Source organism: Schistocerca americana, chromosome 4 (genome assembly GCF_021461395.2).
Source record: "Schistocerca americana isolate TAMUIC-IGC-003095 chromosome 4, iqSchAmer2.1, whole genome shotgun sequence".
NCBI classification, from domain to species: domain Eukaryota; kingdom Metazoa; phylum Arthropoda; class Insecta; order Orthoptera; family Acrididae; genus Schistocerca; species Schistocerca americana.
Genome location: NC_060122.1, coordinates 442549397 through 442568800, shown reverse-complemented (window position 1 = coordinate 442568800; position 19404 = coordinate 442549397). Strand labels below are relative to the sequence as shown.

At 39.7% G+C, this 19404-nt stretch overlaps 2 protein-coding genes across 2 annotated transcripts in view; one reads left to right on the top strand and one right to left on the bottom strand.

Moving 5' to 3' along the window:
* Positions 1-4358, bottom strand: part of LOC124613176 (BTB/POZ domain-containing protein 6-like) — a 32948-nt gene extending 28590 nt beyond the window's left edge. The window contains exons 1-2 of the mRNA XM_047141813.1: positions 4237-4358; positions 3549-3689 (exon numbers count right to left, since the gene is read on the bottom strand). Coding sequence (XP_046997769.1) covers positions 3549-3689 — 141 coding nt within the window. The 5' untranslated portion in view covers positions 4237-4358. The remainder of the gene's footprint in view (positions 1-3548; positions 3690-4236) is intronic.
* A 156-nt stretch (positions 4359-4514) lies between these two features.
* Positions 4515-19404, top strand: part of LOC124612744 (ATP synthase mitochondrial F1 complex assembly factor 2) — a 37156-nt gene continuing 22266 nt past the window's right edge. Inside the window, exons 1-2 of the mRNA XM_047141127.1 lie at positions 4515-4740; positions 18648-18838. Of these exons, the coding sequence (XP_046997083.1) occupies positions 4530-4740; positions 18648-18838 (402 nt within the window). The 5' untranslated portion in view covers positions 4515-4529. The remainder of the gene's footprint in view (positions 4741-18647; positions 18839-19404) is intronic.

Here is a 19404-nt window from a genome sequence, read left to right as displayed (position 1 = left end):
TCCTCCTGCCACCGAACGTTACTAATTCCCACTATATCTAACTTTAACCTATCCATTTCCCTTTTTAAATTTTCCAACCTACCTGCCCGATTAAGGGATCTGACATTCCACGCTCCGATCCGCAGAATGCCAGCTTTCTTTCTCCTGATAACGACATCCTCTTGAGTAGTCCCCGCCCGGAAATCCGAATGGGGGTCTATTTTACCTCCGGAATATTTTACCCAAGAGGACGCCATCATCATTTAATCATACAGTAAAGCTGCATGCCCTCGCGAAAAATTACAGCCGTAGTTTCCCCTTGCTTTCAGCCGTTTGCAGTACCAGAACAGCAAGGGCATTTTGGTTAGTGTTACAAGGTCAGATCAGTCAATGATCCAGACTGTTGCCCCTGCAACTACTGAAAAGGCTGCTGCCCCTCTTCAGGAGCCACACATTTGTCTGGCCTCTAAACAGATACCCCTCCGTTGTGGTTGCACCTACAGTACGGCTACCTGTATCGTTGAGGCACGCAAGCCTCCCCACCAACGGCAAGGTCCATGGTTCATTGTAAATAACTGAAAATGCAACATTTTCATGGTAGCAGTTGTTAATTTTGGTATGTATTTCTCATTTTCTAGATGTATAAGTACTTGATATTTTACATCTTTACGTATTTGTGTTGGCAATTGTCCATATCTTTATTACTTGTTATGTGATGTATTATCTAAATTTGTTAATAAAATTTGTTCCAGTCCATTGTGGTGTGGTGGCACAGTAACCTTATATTGTGATTAATACCAAAAACAAACAGTCTTAGGTTGCAAAATGCTCATTATTGGATCAAAAATGATCCATTTCATCTGGTTATCTCCAACCCACATTGCAGGAGATAACCTGATAATGCCCAACCCAGTGAAATATCTCTCTTGAACCAATGAAGAGCACCATGCGAGCTAGGACTATCTTTTAATATTTATCGAAATATCATTTTTGTTTATGTTGTAAATATTTTAGAGCACAAATATACAGTACTATTCTTTTATATACAGTTCATATATACACTATGTGATCAAAAGTATCTGGACAACTAGCTGAAAATGACTTACGAGTTTGTGGCACCCTCCATCGGTAGCGCTGGAATTCAATATGGTGTTGGCCCACCCTTAGCCTTGATGACAGCATCCACTCTCACAGGCATACATTCAATCAGGTGCTGGAAGGTTTCTTGGGGAATGGCAGCCCATTCTTCATGGATTACTGCACTGAGGAGAGGTATTGATGTCTGTCGGTGAGGCCTGGCACAAAGTCGGCTTTCCAAAACATCCCAAAGGTGTTCTATAGGTTTCAGGTCAGGACTTGTGCAGACCAGTCCTTTACAGGGATGTTACTGTCATGTAACCACTCCGTCACAGGCCATGCATTATCAACAGGTGCTCGATCGTGCTGAATGATGCAATCGCCATCCGTCAATTGCTCTTCAATAGTGGGAAACAAGAAGGTGCTTAAAACTTTAATGTAGGCCTGTGCTGTGATAGCGCCATGCAAATCAACAAGGAGTGCAAGCCCCCTCCACGAAAAACATGACCACACCATAATACCAGCGTTTCTCAGTTTTACTGTTGGCACTATACACCCTGGCATATGATGTTCACTGGGCATTTGCAATATCCATACCCTGCCATTGGATCGCCACACTGTGTACCATGATTCGTCAATCCACACACCATTTTTCCACTGTTCAATCATCCAATGTTTATGCTCCTTACACCAAACGAGGCATTTTGTGGCATTTACTGGCATGATGTGTGGCTTATGAGCAGCTGCTCAACCACGAAATCCAAGTTTTCTCACCTCCCGCCTAACTGTCATAGTACTTGTGCATCCTGACGGAGTCTGGAATTCTTGTGTGATGGTCTGGATAGATGTCTACCTATTTCACATTATGACCTTCTTCAACTGTCGGCGGTCTCTGTCAGTCAACAGACAACGTTGGCCTGCACGCTTTTGTGCTGTACATATCCCTTCATGTTTCCACTTCACTGTCACATAGAAAACAGTGGACCTATGGATGTTTAGGAATGTGGAAATCTCACGTACAGACATCTGACATAAGTGACACCCAATCACCTGACCATGTTCGAAGTCCATGAGTTTTGCAGAGTGCCTCATTCTGCCCTCTCACAATGCCTAATGACTATTGAGGTCGCTGATATGGGGTACCTGATAGTAGAATGCCCCTAATATGAAAAACGTATGTTTTTGGGAGTGTCTGGATACTTTTGACGACATAGTGTATCTCCGTCACTAAGTGGGTAATCTGACAGCTTTCTTCTTCATGTAGTGAGGATAGATTCAATACAAACAAATAATCTGTTTCTAACAGAATTACAGATCCACCTAGTAACACCAGTGATACCTTTAACTGTTGGCAAATGAGAAATGGTTACCTGGAACAGTCATCTAACAATATCATGCTTATATATGTCTGTTGCTAGGTCCTGTTGTGCAGATTTGTAAAACAAAGCCACAGTATGAAATTAGAACGTCCAAAACAAAATGATAGAAAATGAGAGAATGAAGGAAAAAGGAGGGAAGCAAGATCAGGGTTTAAAATTTCATACATTATATGGTTATTAGAGTCTGACCACATGCTCAAATTAAACAAGAATAGTGTGAGAAATCATCCTTCATCTTTTAAATTCAAGCAATTGCTTTGAAAATCTACATTTCAATTGCAGGATTGGTATTTAAACCCAACTCTCCAGGATGTCAGGTCACAGTGCCACCCCATTTAGTATTCGAGAACAGAATAATAATAAAAATGACCTATATTAAAATAACACATATTAATCTTCTACATCAACTAAATTACTCGCTCCCCCTTTTTTGTAATTATGACTGACAAATAAATTTCAGACAAAAACTCTATTAATTTAATGTCATAAATATGCAGTCATTCCAGATATCAACGTATGATATTAAAGCAAGTTTGTTTGAAATAAATATGCTTCAGCAATAGTTTTGATTAGAATGTGACAGTGTCACTCTTCTAAAGCTTTGTTGTGTTGACTGACTGATCTGTAGTGTACCCTAAGAGCCTGAATTTCAACATGAAATAAAGGTTGTGGTGACAGACTGATCAGCAGTATAGCAAGATGTTACATTCATAACATTCTTAATGCATTTTTTGATATAAATAACTATAACTGCAACATAAATTCATAAAAGCAGTATTACATAGTCGATAAATTTACAACTAGTATGTTATGTGCATATAATGTACATCAACTACAAGAAATGTATTACTGGGTGGGGGTGTCCTATGTAATTCTTAGCAGAACATTTTAATACCTCAGAATTAAATTTTATGCTATCATTTTGTGGGCTGTCTTTTAACATCATAAAAACATTTGACTATTGCAATGTTACCTATGTCAAAACTCATTATCGTTACCCATGATTTTTGTCTGCACAAAAATGACTGGTATCAAAAAATTCTTTTTATTATTAGAGGGACAAATGATACAGCAACATCTGATATCATTATAAGTGATAATAGACTAACTAACCTGTGACTGAGTTTGTGAACCCACTTTGAAAGAACAGTCACTCCACTGCGAAGTGCTGTGCAACATACGAATCCTCTCTGAAACATTATCTTTTGATAGCTGCCAGTCTGTTGTATGTACATTACCAGTAAATGTGTCCATCTAAAAGAAAAACAATACCGGTAAAGCATTTGAAAAATTTGTATAAACTAGCTTATAGTAAACCTGTACACAAATAAAATTACGTACTATACCACTACTGTAAATATTACTACAAATGTAAACTATCGTGAAAAGATTGCTTATCAGTATTCCGGAATATAGACATACGTTTGCTTGGTAAAAATTGGTCTATATGGTTTCCATTATAGTGTGACGCCTGAATACCGTTATATAATATAAATAGGACAGGATGGATAATCGTGAATTTAGCTGAAAATACTGGTTGACCGGTGTTGAGTACAAATTAAAGAGCGCCTACCGTTACCTAGTCCGGGAGTCCCGATTTCTGAAACTGGTACAAAATACTTGATGTGAATAAAAATACTGATATTGAGTCTTGTCGGTATAATTTGAAGTAATATATCTCTTTCCTTAAATATTAGCTCATTTATTGTTTGAAAAATAGTTGAAGCAAAACAGCAAACCAGAAATTTTAATGTTTTGAAACTATGAACACTAAATGACACCTTCAGAATTTGAAACTTACACTTATATTGTCTCCTATGTCCAAACTTATTGGATAATTCGTGTTTTCTGGAATTCTATAATGTAAATATCACATTCTTGTTGTCATGTTTACAAATTTTTCCCCGTGCCCTTGAACTCACTCACAAGGCCAACAATTTATGCCGAAGATGACATGCACATGTCATGACTATGAATTCGTTATGTGGAGTGTTGAAATTGTATGGAGTTTTTCTGCCCGTTTCTGTTTGATTTTCAATACAAATGTATCAATTACGATGTAAGATTGTCGAATTGTGAATTCCTTGCAATAATATGAGCTATAAAAAGCATCGAAATATCGTCATTACACAGTCACATCTTTCACACGTTGGCGAACCTGTCGATGTTGCAAGTTCCTACTTCAAAGATGTACCAAGTGGCGAATGTAAACAAAATTTAAATATGCACAAACTTCTCAAATGCCGGCAAGTCATAACACTGGGATTACGACAACCCTTCACCTTTCCCCGCTTCTATGCGTCTGGTATGTGTTAGTTGTTCCTTTGAATGTTACCATTTTTTATCAGTATTTATACAAACTGTCTTCCAACTGAAGAACATTTGTCGTCTTGCACGGTGTTAGTAGACTGTTTAATACAAATATAATAACGTCTACGGCCTAAGCCCAACTTCCTAGACAGTGCCGGCCGCTGTGGCCGAGCGGTTCAAGGCGCTTCAGTGTGGAACCGCGCGATCGCTACGGTCGCAGGTTCGAATCCTGCCTCGGGCATGGATGTGTGTGATGACCTTATGTTAGGTTTAGGTAGTTCTAAGTTCTAGGGGACTGATGACCTCAGATGTTAAGTCCCATAGAGCTCAGAGCCATTTGAACCCTAGACAGTATTCAGAGAGTCATTTTCTTGTTTACCAGAAAGTAATTATTGTGGTATGAAGTAATACAGGAAGGAAGCTTTTTTTTTTTTAAGATTATTAGTTTGGTAAATAAGATTGTCTATTGCTGCATCACGTTGTAGTCTATGTAACGAATGTTGCACACCGTTTCTCAGTAACTAAGTAAAAATAGTCTGTACGGCAGTACTTTTGCATTCGTATCCCAGCAGGCGCGTCCATTAAAAAACTATTTATCACTACCAGAAAGTTTATCACTAGGTGACATTCAAGGTCTTGGGGGGGAGGAGGAGGAGGAGGGGGGAGGGGGCGAACGTGAAATTAACCCAAGTCATTGGAAGCTCTGCTGAAGACATTGACATGGGAAAATAAATTTATTTTCATGCAAGTATCTTAATTTTTACGTCATTACAGGTAGGCCTAGTACATAACAATGTCAACACAGTGAACACCCTAGACTACCTACTACTGAGGTTATGCCTAGTCACGCTGTCTACCAACATAATTTTGATTCTGTATAGATTCTCGCTTTGGTGTGACTAAGTTTGTTAATTTTGTTACTTCATTTCTTCTGTGATTGCTATTTCACAAACTACTATGTTATTGTTACATGTTTTCACTGATCTGCTCTGATCATTAAAGAAGGGATTTTAAGGTGCAGCGTCTTTCCAAAATTATATCTATTCTCATCCAGACAGGTCAGTATATGCATGTGGGGACACGATATGAAGCAAAACGAGCACAATTTGTTGCACCTTTTTGTGAGATTACTACATTTTGCTCCTTTTTTTCCCTTCCACTTCATGCTTAAGCACCTTCTCACCTCCACCCCACTTTTATCTGTGTTTTAATGGATTAGATAAAATTTCTTTTCTGTGCTTGGAAAGGACTTTAAGATTTTGTATAACCAAAAGTCAACAGTGGTCGGTAAATATTTTAATATAATGTATGGAAAGCACCAGTAATTAGTCATACTGCTAACAACAATGGCCAGTCTGTAGGTGTGAAATCAAATAAAATCTAAGTAGTGATGCTGCAATAGCCGAAATCTAAATTCATTTAGTGCTGGCATGAATTAACAGTTGCCATCCATCAACTGTATATGTCGTGGTGGCCATGTTAGTGTTTTCCCAGAATGGATTTTTCATAAGAAAATTATGCCAACAGAATAATTGGAGATTCAGTTGATCAAAATTGATGGCATTATTCTGTGATGTGCTACCTGTGAAGTACAAATTGCAATTGGTGACAAGCATAGAAGAAACAGAATAAGTGAATGAAACAGTAACAACAAACATTTAAAGAACATTGAACACAAGTCAAAACCTAAGCAGACTATACTCTGATACACGCCTTTGCTTCAGGATGTGAAAAGCAGCAATAATTGAATGAATTTAGTGCCTATCTTGCCGTGGCATTAATCCAATTACCAATTCCAATCCATGAGGTAAACAATCCTGTATTCAAATCATTTCATGAAAAGTACACACACAGAGGTGTACCAGATGAGAGTGCTCTGAGAGAAAGTTACATACCAGCAATTTATGAGAACATTTTAGAGAAAATAAAAGAGGTGGTCAGCAAACATGAAATGGGTTTCATTTTAGATGTAACTACAAATGAACTGCAGATATATGCTTTGAATGTGTTAATTTTTTCCATCATCTGGTGAATGGGTTAAACCTGTGCTTTTCAAAATGTTCCAACTTGAGAAGACAAATGCCTGCACAATAATGCAATCATTCAGTGACTGATTATGAACCTGTGGTGAGGGGGAGCACAATACAAACATCAGGCTCATGCTGACTGATCAAGCACACTACATGTTTTCCACTTTCTCCATTGAAGTGTTTTGGACATCCTGGATGGATTTACTAAAGACAAATTCGAATAAAATTTAAAGGATAATCCAAATATGGAAACCTTTGCCACTTTCACTGAATTGCCTTTATGGGTGCTGACAAGATATACTCCATTGGTTTGTCTAGATGTTGAGCAGAGTTTCTCCATATGTGAGTACCTGCTGAGCTCAAAACTGCTACCAACCTAGTGTCACAATCATTGTGTAGTGCAGTATAAACAGAACCCATTTAAGTGGAACAATGAAGATTAATGTAGCTGATTGAAACCCAAATAAAGTAATGTCATCAGCCTATTTTGTTTAGAACCTTTCCCCTTCTTCTCCGGCCACAATTTGCACCTTAAAATCCTTTCATGATTGATCACATTATTTGTGTAAGAGAACTCATTTTCTAAATTTATCATGCAATACGGCAGCAATCTCATGGAAGAGAATGGGGTGCAAGCAATGTCACTTTTGTGGGACTGTGTCCCTTTTTTGTGTCATTTGTCTTTTATCTGGTTTGAAATTGTATGCCATGCTTAACTCTCCTGTGCCAATCCCTTCATCATAAGTATCAAGTAGCAATCACACCTAAAGACATCAATTATTTGTTGTATATATTCCAATGTTGCTCCCTCTGGCATCCCAAAAAACAAACATAAAAAAGTTAGCCCTGTACCACTGTGGAAATTATTCCCCGATGCCGTAACACATGCCCTATCATCCAAGCCTCTCTTCAGGTTATTGGTTTTGATGAATTCTTTTCCTCAAGGGTTCTGCAGAGAACTTGCTTATTTCTTGTCAGTTGATGCAATTTTCAATGTCCATTGTAACACTGCATCACAAATGCTTCAGTTCAGTCCATTTCATTTCTTTACCATTATTCACATTCATGCAATGTTGTGCTTTAGATATACATTTTCACAAATTACCTTCCCAAATTAAGGCCAGTGTTTGGTGCTTGCAGACTAATCTGTAAATAATTTAGGAGTAAATAGTAGAGGCATTGAGTCATTGAAGGTATATAAACAAGACTTGCACATACACACTCACCTGTACATCTGTGTGCTGCTGGCTGAATACACTGTTCCTGAATTGCAGCTTTACTGTGATGAGGGGTTGTTAGGTGTAGGGAGTGAGAGATAATGGAAATGGGAAATGAAAGGGAGTGTTGGGGAAGGGTAGTTTTTTGGGGGGGGGGGGGGTAGCAGGTTCATGGGAGAGGAATGTGGCATGGGCAGTGGCACTGCTGAGTTTGTGCGATGGACAATGACAGTGATGAGAAGGGGAGGGGGAGGGTTGGTATTCAGGAAATATGATGTTGGTACAGAGAGAGTGAAGTTAGAATCCCGGGGGCAAGGTGGAGGTGGTTGCAGAGGAGGTGGCTGGTTAAGATTGAGAAGAGGAAGAGTGTGGGGAAAAAAGGATGCATTCATCTGTACCTTTGCCAGTCTGCTTCATCTTTCTGTGCCAGCCTCCTTTCCTCATCTGTTGTGTGTTATTTTGCTTCCTTGGTAGCAGAATTCATTTTCTTCCCCTGCTCCGTAACTCTCAATTTTGATGTCAATTTGTCACTGATCTCATTTCTGTTACCCATCAAACTTTTGTCTCTATTTACAACAATAAGTAGTGTTTGAAAAGATAATATAATATAATTCAAAAGATCAAAATTCTACTCACCAAGCAGGGACAGGAGAGAACACACAAAAGATGTGGAAATGCACAAGCTTTTGGGGACAGTGGCTGCTTCTGGCAAAAGGGTTGAAGGGAAAGAAAGAGGGGTGAAGGAAAAGGACTGGTAACATTTGAGAAATGGGAAGAGTTACAGAAAAGTTGGCCAGAACCCCATATGTGAGGGTAGACTTACTGGACTGAATGATAAGGAAAGACTGATTGCTGCTATCTACACTGGGCAAATTTTGAAAACCTGAGAGCTTAAAGGTGAAAAGTAGGGAAGTAAGCAGATGAGAGACTATTGGTTAAAAAAAAAATTGTGCAGGTGTCAAGAAGAACGGAAAGCTACGTACGTGGTAGACAGATGGGGTTGGGAAACAGACAGATAGGTAAATAAAAATGAATAAAGAAAAGGAATTGTTTCTAAAACAAAATTAAAGTAAATTTAGGCCAGAACCAAGCACACATTGTAATGCCAGTTTCTGCCTGCAGAGTTCTGAGAAATTGTCAGGAGGGAGTGGTGAAACAGGAACCAAGGTCACAGCTGTCATGTTGTGGAGTATGCTGTGCAACAGGATATTGTTTGTTACTAGAATACATACACTGTCTATGGCCATTCATCCTAATTGATAACTTGTTGGCAGTCATACTAATGTGTGTGTGTGTGTGGGGGGGGGGGGGGGGGGACAGTGTTTGCATAACAGTTGGTACACAACATGTGTTTTTTGTTTTTCCACAGCTGGCTCTCCCTTTCTGGTATTGCTGATCAGTCATACTAGTGTGTGTGTGTGTGTGTGTGTGTGTGTGTGTGTGTGTGTGTGTGTGTGGTGTGTGTGTGTGTGTGTGTGTGGAGGGGGGAGACAGTGTTTGCATAACAGTTGGTACACAACATGTGTTTTTTGTTTTTCCACAGCTGGCTCTCCCTTTCTGGTATTGCTGATCCCACCCAAAAACATCTTAGGTGTACACCTCTTGTCACTCGGCACTATCTTGGTCTTAAATATATTAATCAAATACTTCGACTAGGCTATGACTTTCTTAAGTCGTACCCTGAAATGAGGTCCATTCTGTCTGACATGTTGTCCTCCACACCTAGAATAGATTTTCATCACCCCTCCCCCCCAGGTCTCCACAATACCCTGGCCAGACCCTATGGTCCTTCTGCACCAATTTCCCTACCCTATGGCTCCTATGTCTGTGACCATCCCCACCATAAGATTTACTCAGTGCATCCTCCTGCCACCTCCCGTATAAGCCCTGCAGCTGGAAAAACATATACTATCGGAGTGAGAGCCCCAAGTCTTATGTAAACACTGTTCAGCCCTCTATATTGGTACGACCACTACCACCAATTCATCAGCTAGGATGAATGGGCATAGACAGTGGGTGCAGAGCATGCTCTACAACATGACAGTTCTGTCGCTGATGCCTGTTTCACCACACAGACCATCTGGGTTCTTCCTCCTGGCACCAGTTTCTCAGAACTCTGTAGTTGGGAACTGGCATTACAACATGTGCTTGGTTCTCATCACCCACCTGGCCCAAATTTATGTTAATTTCTGTGTTTTCAGCATTTAGTTTCAGTAACTGTTACTTTCCTTTCCTCTCTTTTATTTTCTGATCTCTCTACCCCCCACCACGCATTCACATCCCTACACCCAACTCCACACCACTTTATTTTATTTCTCCCTGACCCCCTCCCCTTCCCCTACCCCACCAGTCTACCATGTACTTAGCTTTCTGCTCTTATTGACTCTTGCACATTGTTTTTTAGTTATCTCTATTTTGCTTATTATCCATCTTCCACCTTTAAGCTTTCAGATTTTCAAATCTCATCCAGTGCAGGCAACAATAATCAGTCTTCTCATCTCATCCTGCCCAGTATATCTTCCCTGACCCCTGGTTCTGGTGACTTTTTCATAAATCTCCCTATTTCTTAAATCTTGCTAGCCATTTTCCTTCATCCTTATTCCTTTCCCTTCAACCCTTCTCCCAGGAGCCACTGGCTCCAAAGGGTTGCACATTTACATACATTTTATGTGTGTTTTTTGCTACAGGTGATTGGTGAGTGGATTTTTTTGATCTGTCCCATAACATTATTTTGTTGTTATTTGAATTACTATTTCATATTCAGTCCCCAGTAGACTACACATTCCTTTCAACAGGTCTTGTAACTCTTTCTCACTTTCACAGAGGGTAGCAATGTCATCAGTGAATCATATCATTTATGTCCTTTTACCCTGAATTATAATCCCACATCTGGACCTTTATTTCATATATTTCATTGCTTTTTCAGTATACACGTTGAATGGTAGAATAGAAACGCTGTATCCCTGTCTTCCACACTTTTTAATCCAAGAATTTCCACGTCGGTCTTCCACTCTTTTACGAGTAGTTCACTCTTAGTTCTTGTATGTATTGTATATTAACTATCTTTCTTTATGCAGTGCCCATATTTCTGATGATTTCACCATGTAGGGTGGCCGTGCGATCTGAGGCGTCTTGCGACGGTTTGCGCAGCCCCCCCCCCCCCCCCTCCCCCCCGTTGGAGGTTCCGAGTCGTCCCTCGGACATGGGTGTGTTTGTTGCCCTTAGCATAAGTTAGTTTAAGTTAGATTAAGTAGTGTGTAAGCCTAAGAACAGATGACCTCAGCAGTTTGGTCCTATAGACCTTACCACAAATTTCCATTTTTTTCTGATGATTTCAATCATTGTACTCCACTTTACATTGCTGAACTCTTCTCTAGATAAACAAATCCTATGAAAGTACCAGGAATTATAATTAAAGTGCAACTACTTACAGAGGTCCAGTTGAACTGCAATTATCATATGGCAGTGAAGCTTAGCGAATATGCTAATGAGATAATGTGGAACTGATTTGCTCTGGAAAAAAAAATTTAGTTCCAATTTGGCCACTAGGTACAAATCTGGCACTTTATAAGGAGTATCACCAACGGAAATGTCTGAGGAGAGGTCCAGCATCATTAAATGGTTTAAAGATGATGACAATGAAATTGAAACATTGGTGAGTCTGGTGTGGCACCTGGAAGAGGAAGGTGTGCTATTCCAGTATAAATTAGTAATAAGGTTGCCATTGCTGTAACTAATCATGCAGCACATGGCCCGTGTAGTGCTAGTGCATGTGCAGTGTCATGAGAATTGTCCATCTCATGGTTAACAGTACAGAAAATTTTGCTCCCTCTTTTACAGTGGTACCCATAAAAGATCCGTATGGTACAGCAACCGAAATCTCATTTTCCGCAGCAATGTTCTGACTTTGCTCTTCAGCTTCTGACACGGATCATGTGGCCAGACAATATTCTGTGGAGTGACCAGGCACATTTTACAGTATAAGGTGCAATTCATACACAGAACTGCTGAACTTGGGGATTGTTAAACTTTGTGATGTGCTTGAAAAGCCATTCCACTCACTATGTCTGTCTGGTGTGGATTCACAAGCACATTTATTCTCAGCCCACTCTTCTGTGAACAGCATACATCCAGGGGCCTGTCAGGTGCATCTTGATGTCGACACATTATTGAGACCTCCTTCTAGAGCAAGTGATTCTTGCTTTGGAAGAGCGCAACTGTGTGAGAACCATTGTTTCCTTGCAAGATGCCAGATGCATGGCCTGCAAGGTGAAAGGTCACCTGACTTGGAGAGATCTAAAAAAGAAGGGCATTTACCAGGGATGCAAACAGTCTCTTTCTGATCTGATGCCCAGTATACAGGAACATATTGCTCAGGTTCTAATGGAACTGCTACTGGCAACTGTTGATAACATTTTATGGATGCAGCATCTAATAGACATCTGATGCTCATATTGAACAAAGTGTGTAAGCTGCAGTTTTTAATACAATCATCATTATGCCTTTCTCACTTGTTCGATTTGCTCTGCTCACATTCCTTTCTTAAACCATTACATATGTGAAAATTTCTGTATGTCTTTCGCACATTCACAACACCAGATTTGGACCTGGTGGTCAAAATTGGAACTGTTTGCCTCCCTCCCTCCCAGCATTAGTCCGTTATGAGTTAACGCATTAGTAAATCTACCAAGTTTTGCTGCCATGCAATAATTACAGCCCACACTGGACTTCTGTGAGTAACTGCACTTTAATTATAAACACCTAGTATCTTAACTTTTCTAAGTCTTGCTTCTGTTATCAATTTAAACTTCAGAACTTCCTCTCTCCAGTTAGTTTAGAGTCCCGTGGATCATTTGCACAATAAATCCTAATGATGTGGAACAAGTCCTTTTACATCCACATAACAAATTAATTTATAAATATGGCTAAATGCTAGTGCCTTTCCGTTTCTTGACTCTAAACATACCAATGCATTTTTTATAACACACAGTACCAAGTGTGGGTTTTTTTATGCCCACCATAAAAAATTGAAAAATAAACAAAATTCATTAATCATTGTTGAGTTATATTCAAAACATGCTTTTGAAAGAGATACTGATATGTAAGTAGAACCTAAAATATTGTTTAATACACTCTAAGCAATATCAGCAAACTTTCAACAATGTGTACTGCCAAAGGAGGGTAATTTACACGCACTGTGAAAAAATTCTTTAAAAATGTAAAATTTGTTAATTGCTGTTGAGTTTTGCCCACAACTTAGTATTTAAAGAGATATTGATGTTAAGTAATTTCCCGAACCTGAAAATATTGAATATGACAGTCATTGGGGAAAGTAACATATACCACTAAGACTTAAATTTTTGGGTTAAGTTTAAATGGAAAAAAATCGAAACGTTTGTGGAACCTGGTAGAAGAATTCATTAAAAACAAATTTTTTTCCATAATTTTAAAATATTGAGTAACTGGCTAGATTACAATATTCTCAAAAGGTAGGTACAAAGTAACCCCCTTTGGTATTGTGAGGGTTAAAACCAGTCTGATCACTATACAACAGATCCTTAGTTTTCTGTTCCATTCTTTTGTATATTACTCTGGTAAGCAACTTCGATAGATGAGCTGCCAGTTTTATGTGCTTTGCTTGAAGCCAAAGGCATAGGAAGTAAACAATGGTTCCCAGTGACATCTTCATTGGTGCTTTGTGCAAGGTTAACAGTAACACAACATAAGGTATTACAATAAAGAAGGGTTTTCTGGATGTTGGCCTGGACTTAGTGTGGTGTGTTGCTTGAATGACGCTCAGTGATGCTGCAATGTGGGTGTGGCTGGTGTACAGAGATCGACTCTGTGACATGAGGCATGGATGCCAACCAACATGACTAGCTACATCAGTAACCATATGAGCCGGCATCAGCAGGTGTAGTGCAGCAGGGAAGAGGCACTCAACTGTCAGAGTGTTGCCCAAAATGCAATGATGCTGTGGACCAGCTAGTTGTGATGTAGCTCTGGAGTGATGGATCTGATGAGTCAGCAACACCAACCAGCAGTGGCATCCTGGGATGTGATAATGGCAACAGGCCAGCAAGACAGACGGTAAATGTCTGACAGTTTGGCCACAAGATGTGCCTGATGTAACTTCCCAGAGAGGGAAGCCGTCTGCCTGCTGGTGGCCTCGGCATTGCCTATAAAGGCAAGTGAACTCATATGCGTGTAATCATGTGATTGTGTTCACAGCGCTGCCATGGACAGTGCATGTGCAATTATGTGTAGCCATGGGCTGATTAGGGGCTAGCTACAATAGATTGTTTGATGGTTCTCTTTTATATCTACCATTGCTAGCTTCAGGATTGTGCTGATGACTTTCTTCTGAAAACTGTAACCTGAATAATTGTTTGGCTGCCAGTTCTATAAAGATTTTAGAAATTTTGAAGAAATATTTTCCATCCCATCTATCTATCTTGATTGTAAGTCTTTGAAAGCTCAGCCAAAATCTGACTTTATTACTGGATCCTGTATGTCATCCAAATCATCACTAATTTCATCTTCTATCGCTCTAGTTGTTACCGCAGTCCCACCAACAATTCCTTCATCGGAGAGATCCTCAGTGTACTATTTTTCATCTGTCCATTCTCTCCATCTCATTTACCATTCTCAGTGTTGACTCATATTCTTTTAAATTCTCTGGATGTTACTTTTACATTTCTGTATGCAATCTGTCCTCCTTTCCTTTTTTCCTCCCTTCCTTTTCCATTTCTTCACATTCTTACTGCAGCCATTTTGCTTTAGCTTCCTTGCATTTTCTATTGATTTCATTCCCAGGCATATTATGTTCTGGCATCCCCTTTTTTCGTAGGTCGTTTTTGTATTTCTTTTGTTTGTCAATTACTTGAAGTACGTCTTTTCTTTACTCACAGGTTCCTTGTGTTTATCTTTCTTATACCTATATTTACATAACTATGAGGGTAATCCAAAAGTAAGGTCTCCTATTTTTTTATAAGTACATAGACCTGTTTATTTTTACAATGGTTTACATCAGTTTACAGCTTGAACATTTAGCTATTTTTTGACATAATCACCATTTCTGTTGATGCATTTTTGTAGACGCTGTAGCAGTTTTTGTATGCCCATGTCATACCAGCTCGCCACCATGCTGTTCAGCAAGTTATGAACCTCTTTTTTCACCTCGTCATTGGAGCTGAATCGCTTTCCGGCCAAATGTTCTTTTATCTTAGGGAACAGGGGATAGTCACTGGGTGCCAAGTCAGAACTATAGGGTGGGTGGGTGACTATGTTCCACTGAAACTGTTGCAGGAGAGCAGTGATTTGCCGAGTGATGTGTGGGCGAGCGTTGTCATGGAGAATGTGTATGCCCTTGTTCAACATTCCTCTTCTCTGGTTCTGAATTGCCCGTTTGAGTTTTTTCAGAATCTCATAGTACCTGTCAGCATTGATTGCAGTCCCAGTGGGCATAAAGTCAACCAACAGTACCCCTTTCCGATCCTAAAAGACGGTTGTCATGACTACTGGCAGACTGCAAACTCTCTGCACCATTTACAAACATTTTTGACATCCATACATGACTCACCGTACATGGATTTCAATTGGCGCAGTGCCGTTTGCGTTCAAAAACCGAATAACTGTGCGCAATTAGCACTTGGCGGTAACATCCAATGGGAGCTCCATTCTCAACGGCTGCTAAGCCAAGACCGAGCGCCTCAGCTCGGCGTTCGCATGTTTACCCACAGCACGTGAAGCACTCCTCAGAACAGTGTGACCAACTGCCACACAAACAGTTCTGTACTTATAAAAAAAATAGGAGACCTTACTTTTGGGATTACCCTTGTAATTACTGTAATTACTCTTTAGAGATGTCTGTTCCTCCTCAACTGAATTACCTGCTGAGGTATTCGTTATCACAGTATTCTAAATCTTCAAAGAACTTTAGATTTTGCCGCTGCTGAATACTCAAGTATCCTATTTTGTTATATATCCTTCCTGACAATTCTCTTAAACTTCAGTTAACTCTTCATGATTATTAGATTGTAATTTCGATCTATATGTGCTCCTGGGTACACCTCACAATCAAATATATCACATTAGAATCTCTGCCTAACTATCATTTATAGCCTTTTTCATGTATACTTCCTCTTGCGATTTTTGCCAGTGTTCTTGCTATGATTTTATCTGAAATATATTGTAAAACTCAAGGACGTATTTTCTCTCATTGCTATTGTCAAGCCCATATTTTCCCACTAGTCTACCTTCTGTTCCTTCTCCTATAATAGTGTTCCAATCCCCTGTTGTTGTTGTTATTATTATTATTATTATTATTATTATTAAATTTCATTTCACTTTACCTGCTTAGTTATACACACATACTGGCTCTACCTTGACGTCTTCTGCTTGTGATGTCAGAACATTTACCGGAACTATAGTTATTTGCATTAGTTTGGTTTTCATTCTGATGAGTCACTGAACTGTGTACAGTAACTTATTCTATGCCCTGCTTTGCTATTCTTAATGATTCCTACTTCTATTGCACCATTTTCTGATGCTGCTGATATTACACATTATTCCTCTGACCAGATATCTTTCCCTTCTTCTCTGGCTGACCTATACATCAGCTACATTGAGACCTTACATTTCACTTTCAGATATTCTCAAATTCAAAATTCTCACATTGCACACTCCAACTTTTAGAATATTACCTATTCTTTGGCTTTTAAATCTTTTGTCATGCTCATATTGCCTTTATCAGTCCCCTTTCTGGAAATGGGAGACTAATGCAGAATCCTTGCCAATGTAGATATCGTTGTGAGACTTTCTGAATTTTAGCCTACATTTCCTTTAAATATGTGTTGTGTCTTTAATGTAGTAGTTCTCATTTCCCTCTGTATCTACATACCATTGATCATTGCTAATTCTTCCACATTTTTAAGGGGAGCTTTACACCTGAGTGATAAGAGGATGCCCTGAACCTCTATCTGCTCCTCATCCCTTTCTGACAAGGCTTTTGGCAGAATGAGGTTGACTCCTTGTAGCGGAATCCTTTGGCCGCCATTCCTGATGATTTCATTATAAAATCTATACTGAGACTGAACCTGGCACCCATGGCCTTTGGATTAACAGTAAAAAACTGATTACCAAATTTATTTATAACTTTTATTTTCTTGTACAGTGGCAATGACACAGGAACTAAACAGCAGTTCTCAGGTGATATCTGCAAGAGTGTGTTGCACAGTGGTTAACAATATGTAACATCTGGTACAGGCTGCTCCAGGAGGCTGCTCAGAGGGCTGCTCCAGGAATAGTCTGAACATGATGTAGTGCTGCGGTGTGGGCATAGCTGGTATCTGGTGATACTCTGTAGGACGCGGCATGCACCTGGTAACTGAAGCTGAGGCAAAAGGGGCGTGACAGGTACAGGTATGGCTGGCAGCATAAGTAACCAGGTGAGCTGATGGTTGCATCAGTTGGCAACAATAGTGATGCTCTGGATGATGGTGGCAGAGGTCTGATGATTGATGCTGCGGCGAGACGGACGTGACTAGTGTCTAGCAAGGCTAGCAACTTCAGTACTCCAATGAACTGGAACGAAGGCAGTCATTGGTGGCCACAGTGAGGCAGTGCTCATTCAGCGGCAGCCACGTGAATGTGGTAAGGCCAACAGCCAGAGAGCATTATCAGCGGTGCCTGGGAGGAAGACATTCAACCTAGTGGGTCATATGGGACTATGTAATGCCAACAGAGTGGTACGGGTGCAGAACCAATGAACTGAGGATGCCATTGGCAGGCATCAAGGACTGTTGGGAGCAATGGATCAACCAATGGCAACTCCTGATAACACAGCGATACTGACAACTGGAGAGATGGACAATGAAGCTCTGACAGATGTGTCAAAAGTAGCTGGAATAATTGCCCGGAGCGAAGAACAACTGCCTGATGGAGGCCTCAACACAGCCTATAAATGCAGGTGTATTGATATGAACATAATGCTGTTATGGATTGTGAGCATTCACGTGTCTATCAATGTGATCGCGGGCAAATAAAATAGTTGTGTGATCATAACACCATTATAGGTGGTGTGTTTGCAGCGTAGTGGGAAACTGGCACCTCTAATGAGGATAGAGGTATGTCCCAGCTCCTAGACAACGTACAGGTAGTGGGGGTAATGCCGGTAGATGTAGTGTCGTGGTGAGGGGCCGGCTACAATAATAATTGTGTAGAATGTTGTTGTAACATTTTGCCTATCACAATCTCCTCTCAAAGAAAGGAGATAGAGATTTATGTAATATGCAATGCAGCACACAGAATTGTTACAAGTACCATTTCTGACACTATATTAAGTTGCTGAAGCAGAAAAGACAATAAGCTGTAGAGTACTGTTTATAAGAATCCTCTCATGTCATGACAGGCAAAATATGATAAGCCAGCATGTAGATAGTCACCTGTCACTTTAATCACAAGCTTATGAGCAGATTTGTTGTACTGCATTTTAAATGGAGATGGATGGGTATGAGGGGAGGGGTCTGTAGTTCTAATGATATATTTTCGTGTCATTATGATACCAATAATTAAGTGTATAAGCCCTTCTGTCTTTCTTGTATCTAGCTTAGAAATTATAATTTCATTTTTTTATTAATACATTTGTTTTGCAGCTCCAAAACGATTCTACAGGCGGACAGGAATTTTGTTTAATGATGGTCTGTACGAGATTACTCTTGATCAAAGAAAACTGAAGACACCAAAAGGAAATTTGTTCAAAGTATCAAGCGAGCCACTAGCCTTGGCAGTTGCAGCAGAATGGGATGCACAGGCTCCAACAATACAGCAGAGTTCAATGCACTTGGTACTGCATTATGTTTTAATGTTTAGGAATTTAGTGTAGTTTTACCATAGAAATGTGAATTTATGGGTAGAAGAAATCTATTTCAAAATTAACACCAGAGAAAAAGGTCAATTAAAAGAAGTTAAAATATCCAGTGCCACATTCATTAAATAAGATCAGATAAAGGATAACAAGTGTGTCAGAATTTCGTATTGGTGTACACTCTGAGAGAGGACTGTAGAAGTTTGATTTTGAATACTTTTAAGCTTTGGGTTCTTTTTCTTCCTCTTCCTTCTCTTCTTTTTCTTCAAACAGTAGTTGATGTGATATGTTGTAGCTCAATCCTGCATCCGATTTAGATTAAGTTCTCCTCTTCCTTCTTGGTGCCAGTATGGCATTCATTTTCACCTGTATGGAGATCCACTACTGGTTTACAGAATTACAGTGTTTTCGTCTGAGCTCTGAATCTTTAGGTGCTGTCATATGCCCAGTTTTCTTGTCGCATGGAAATAACCTCATAAATCTCCGTTATGCGTCTTTGGTGCTTTTGTTTTTCTCTTTCAGGGCTCATTTCTCACTGGAGTATA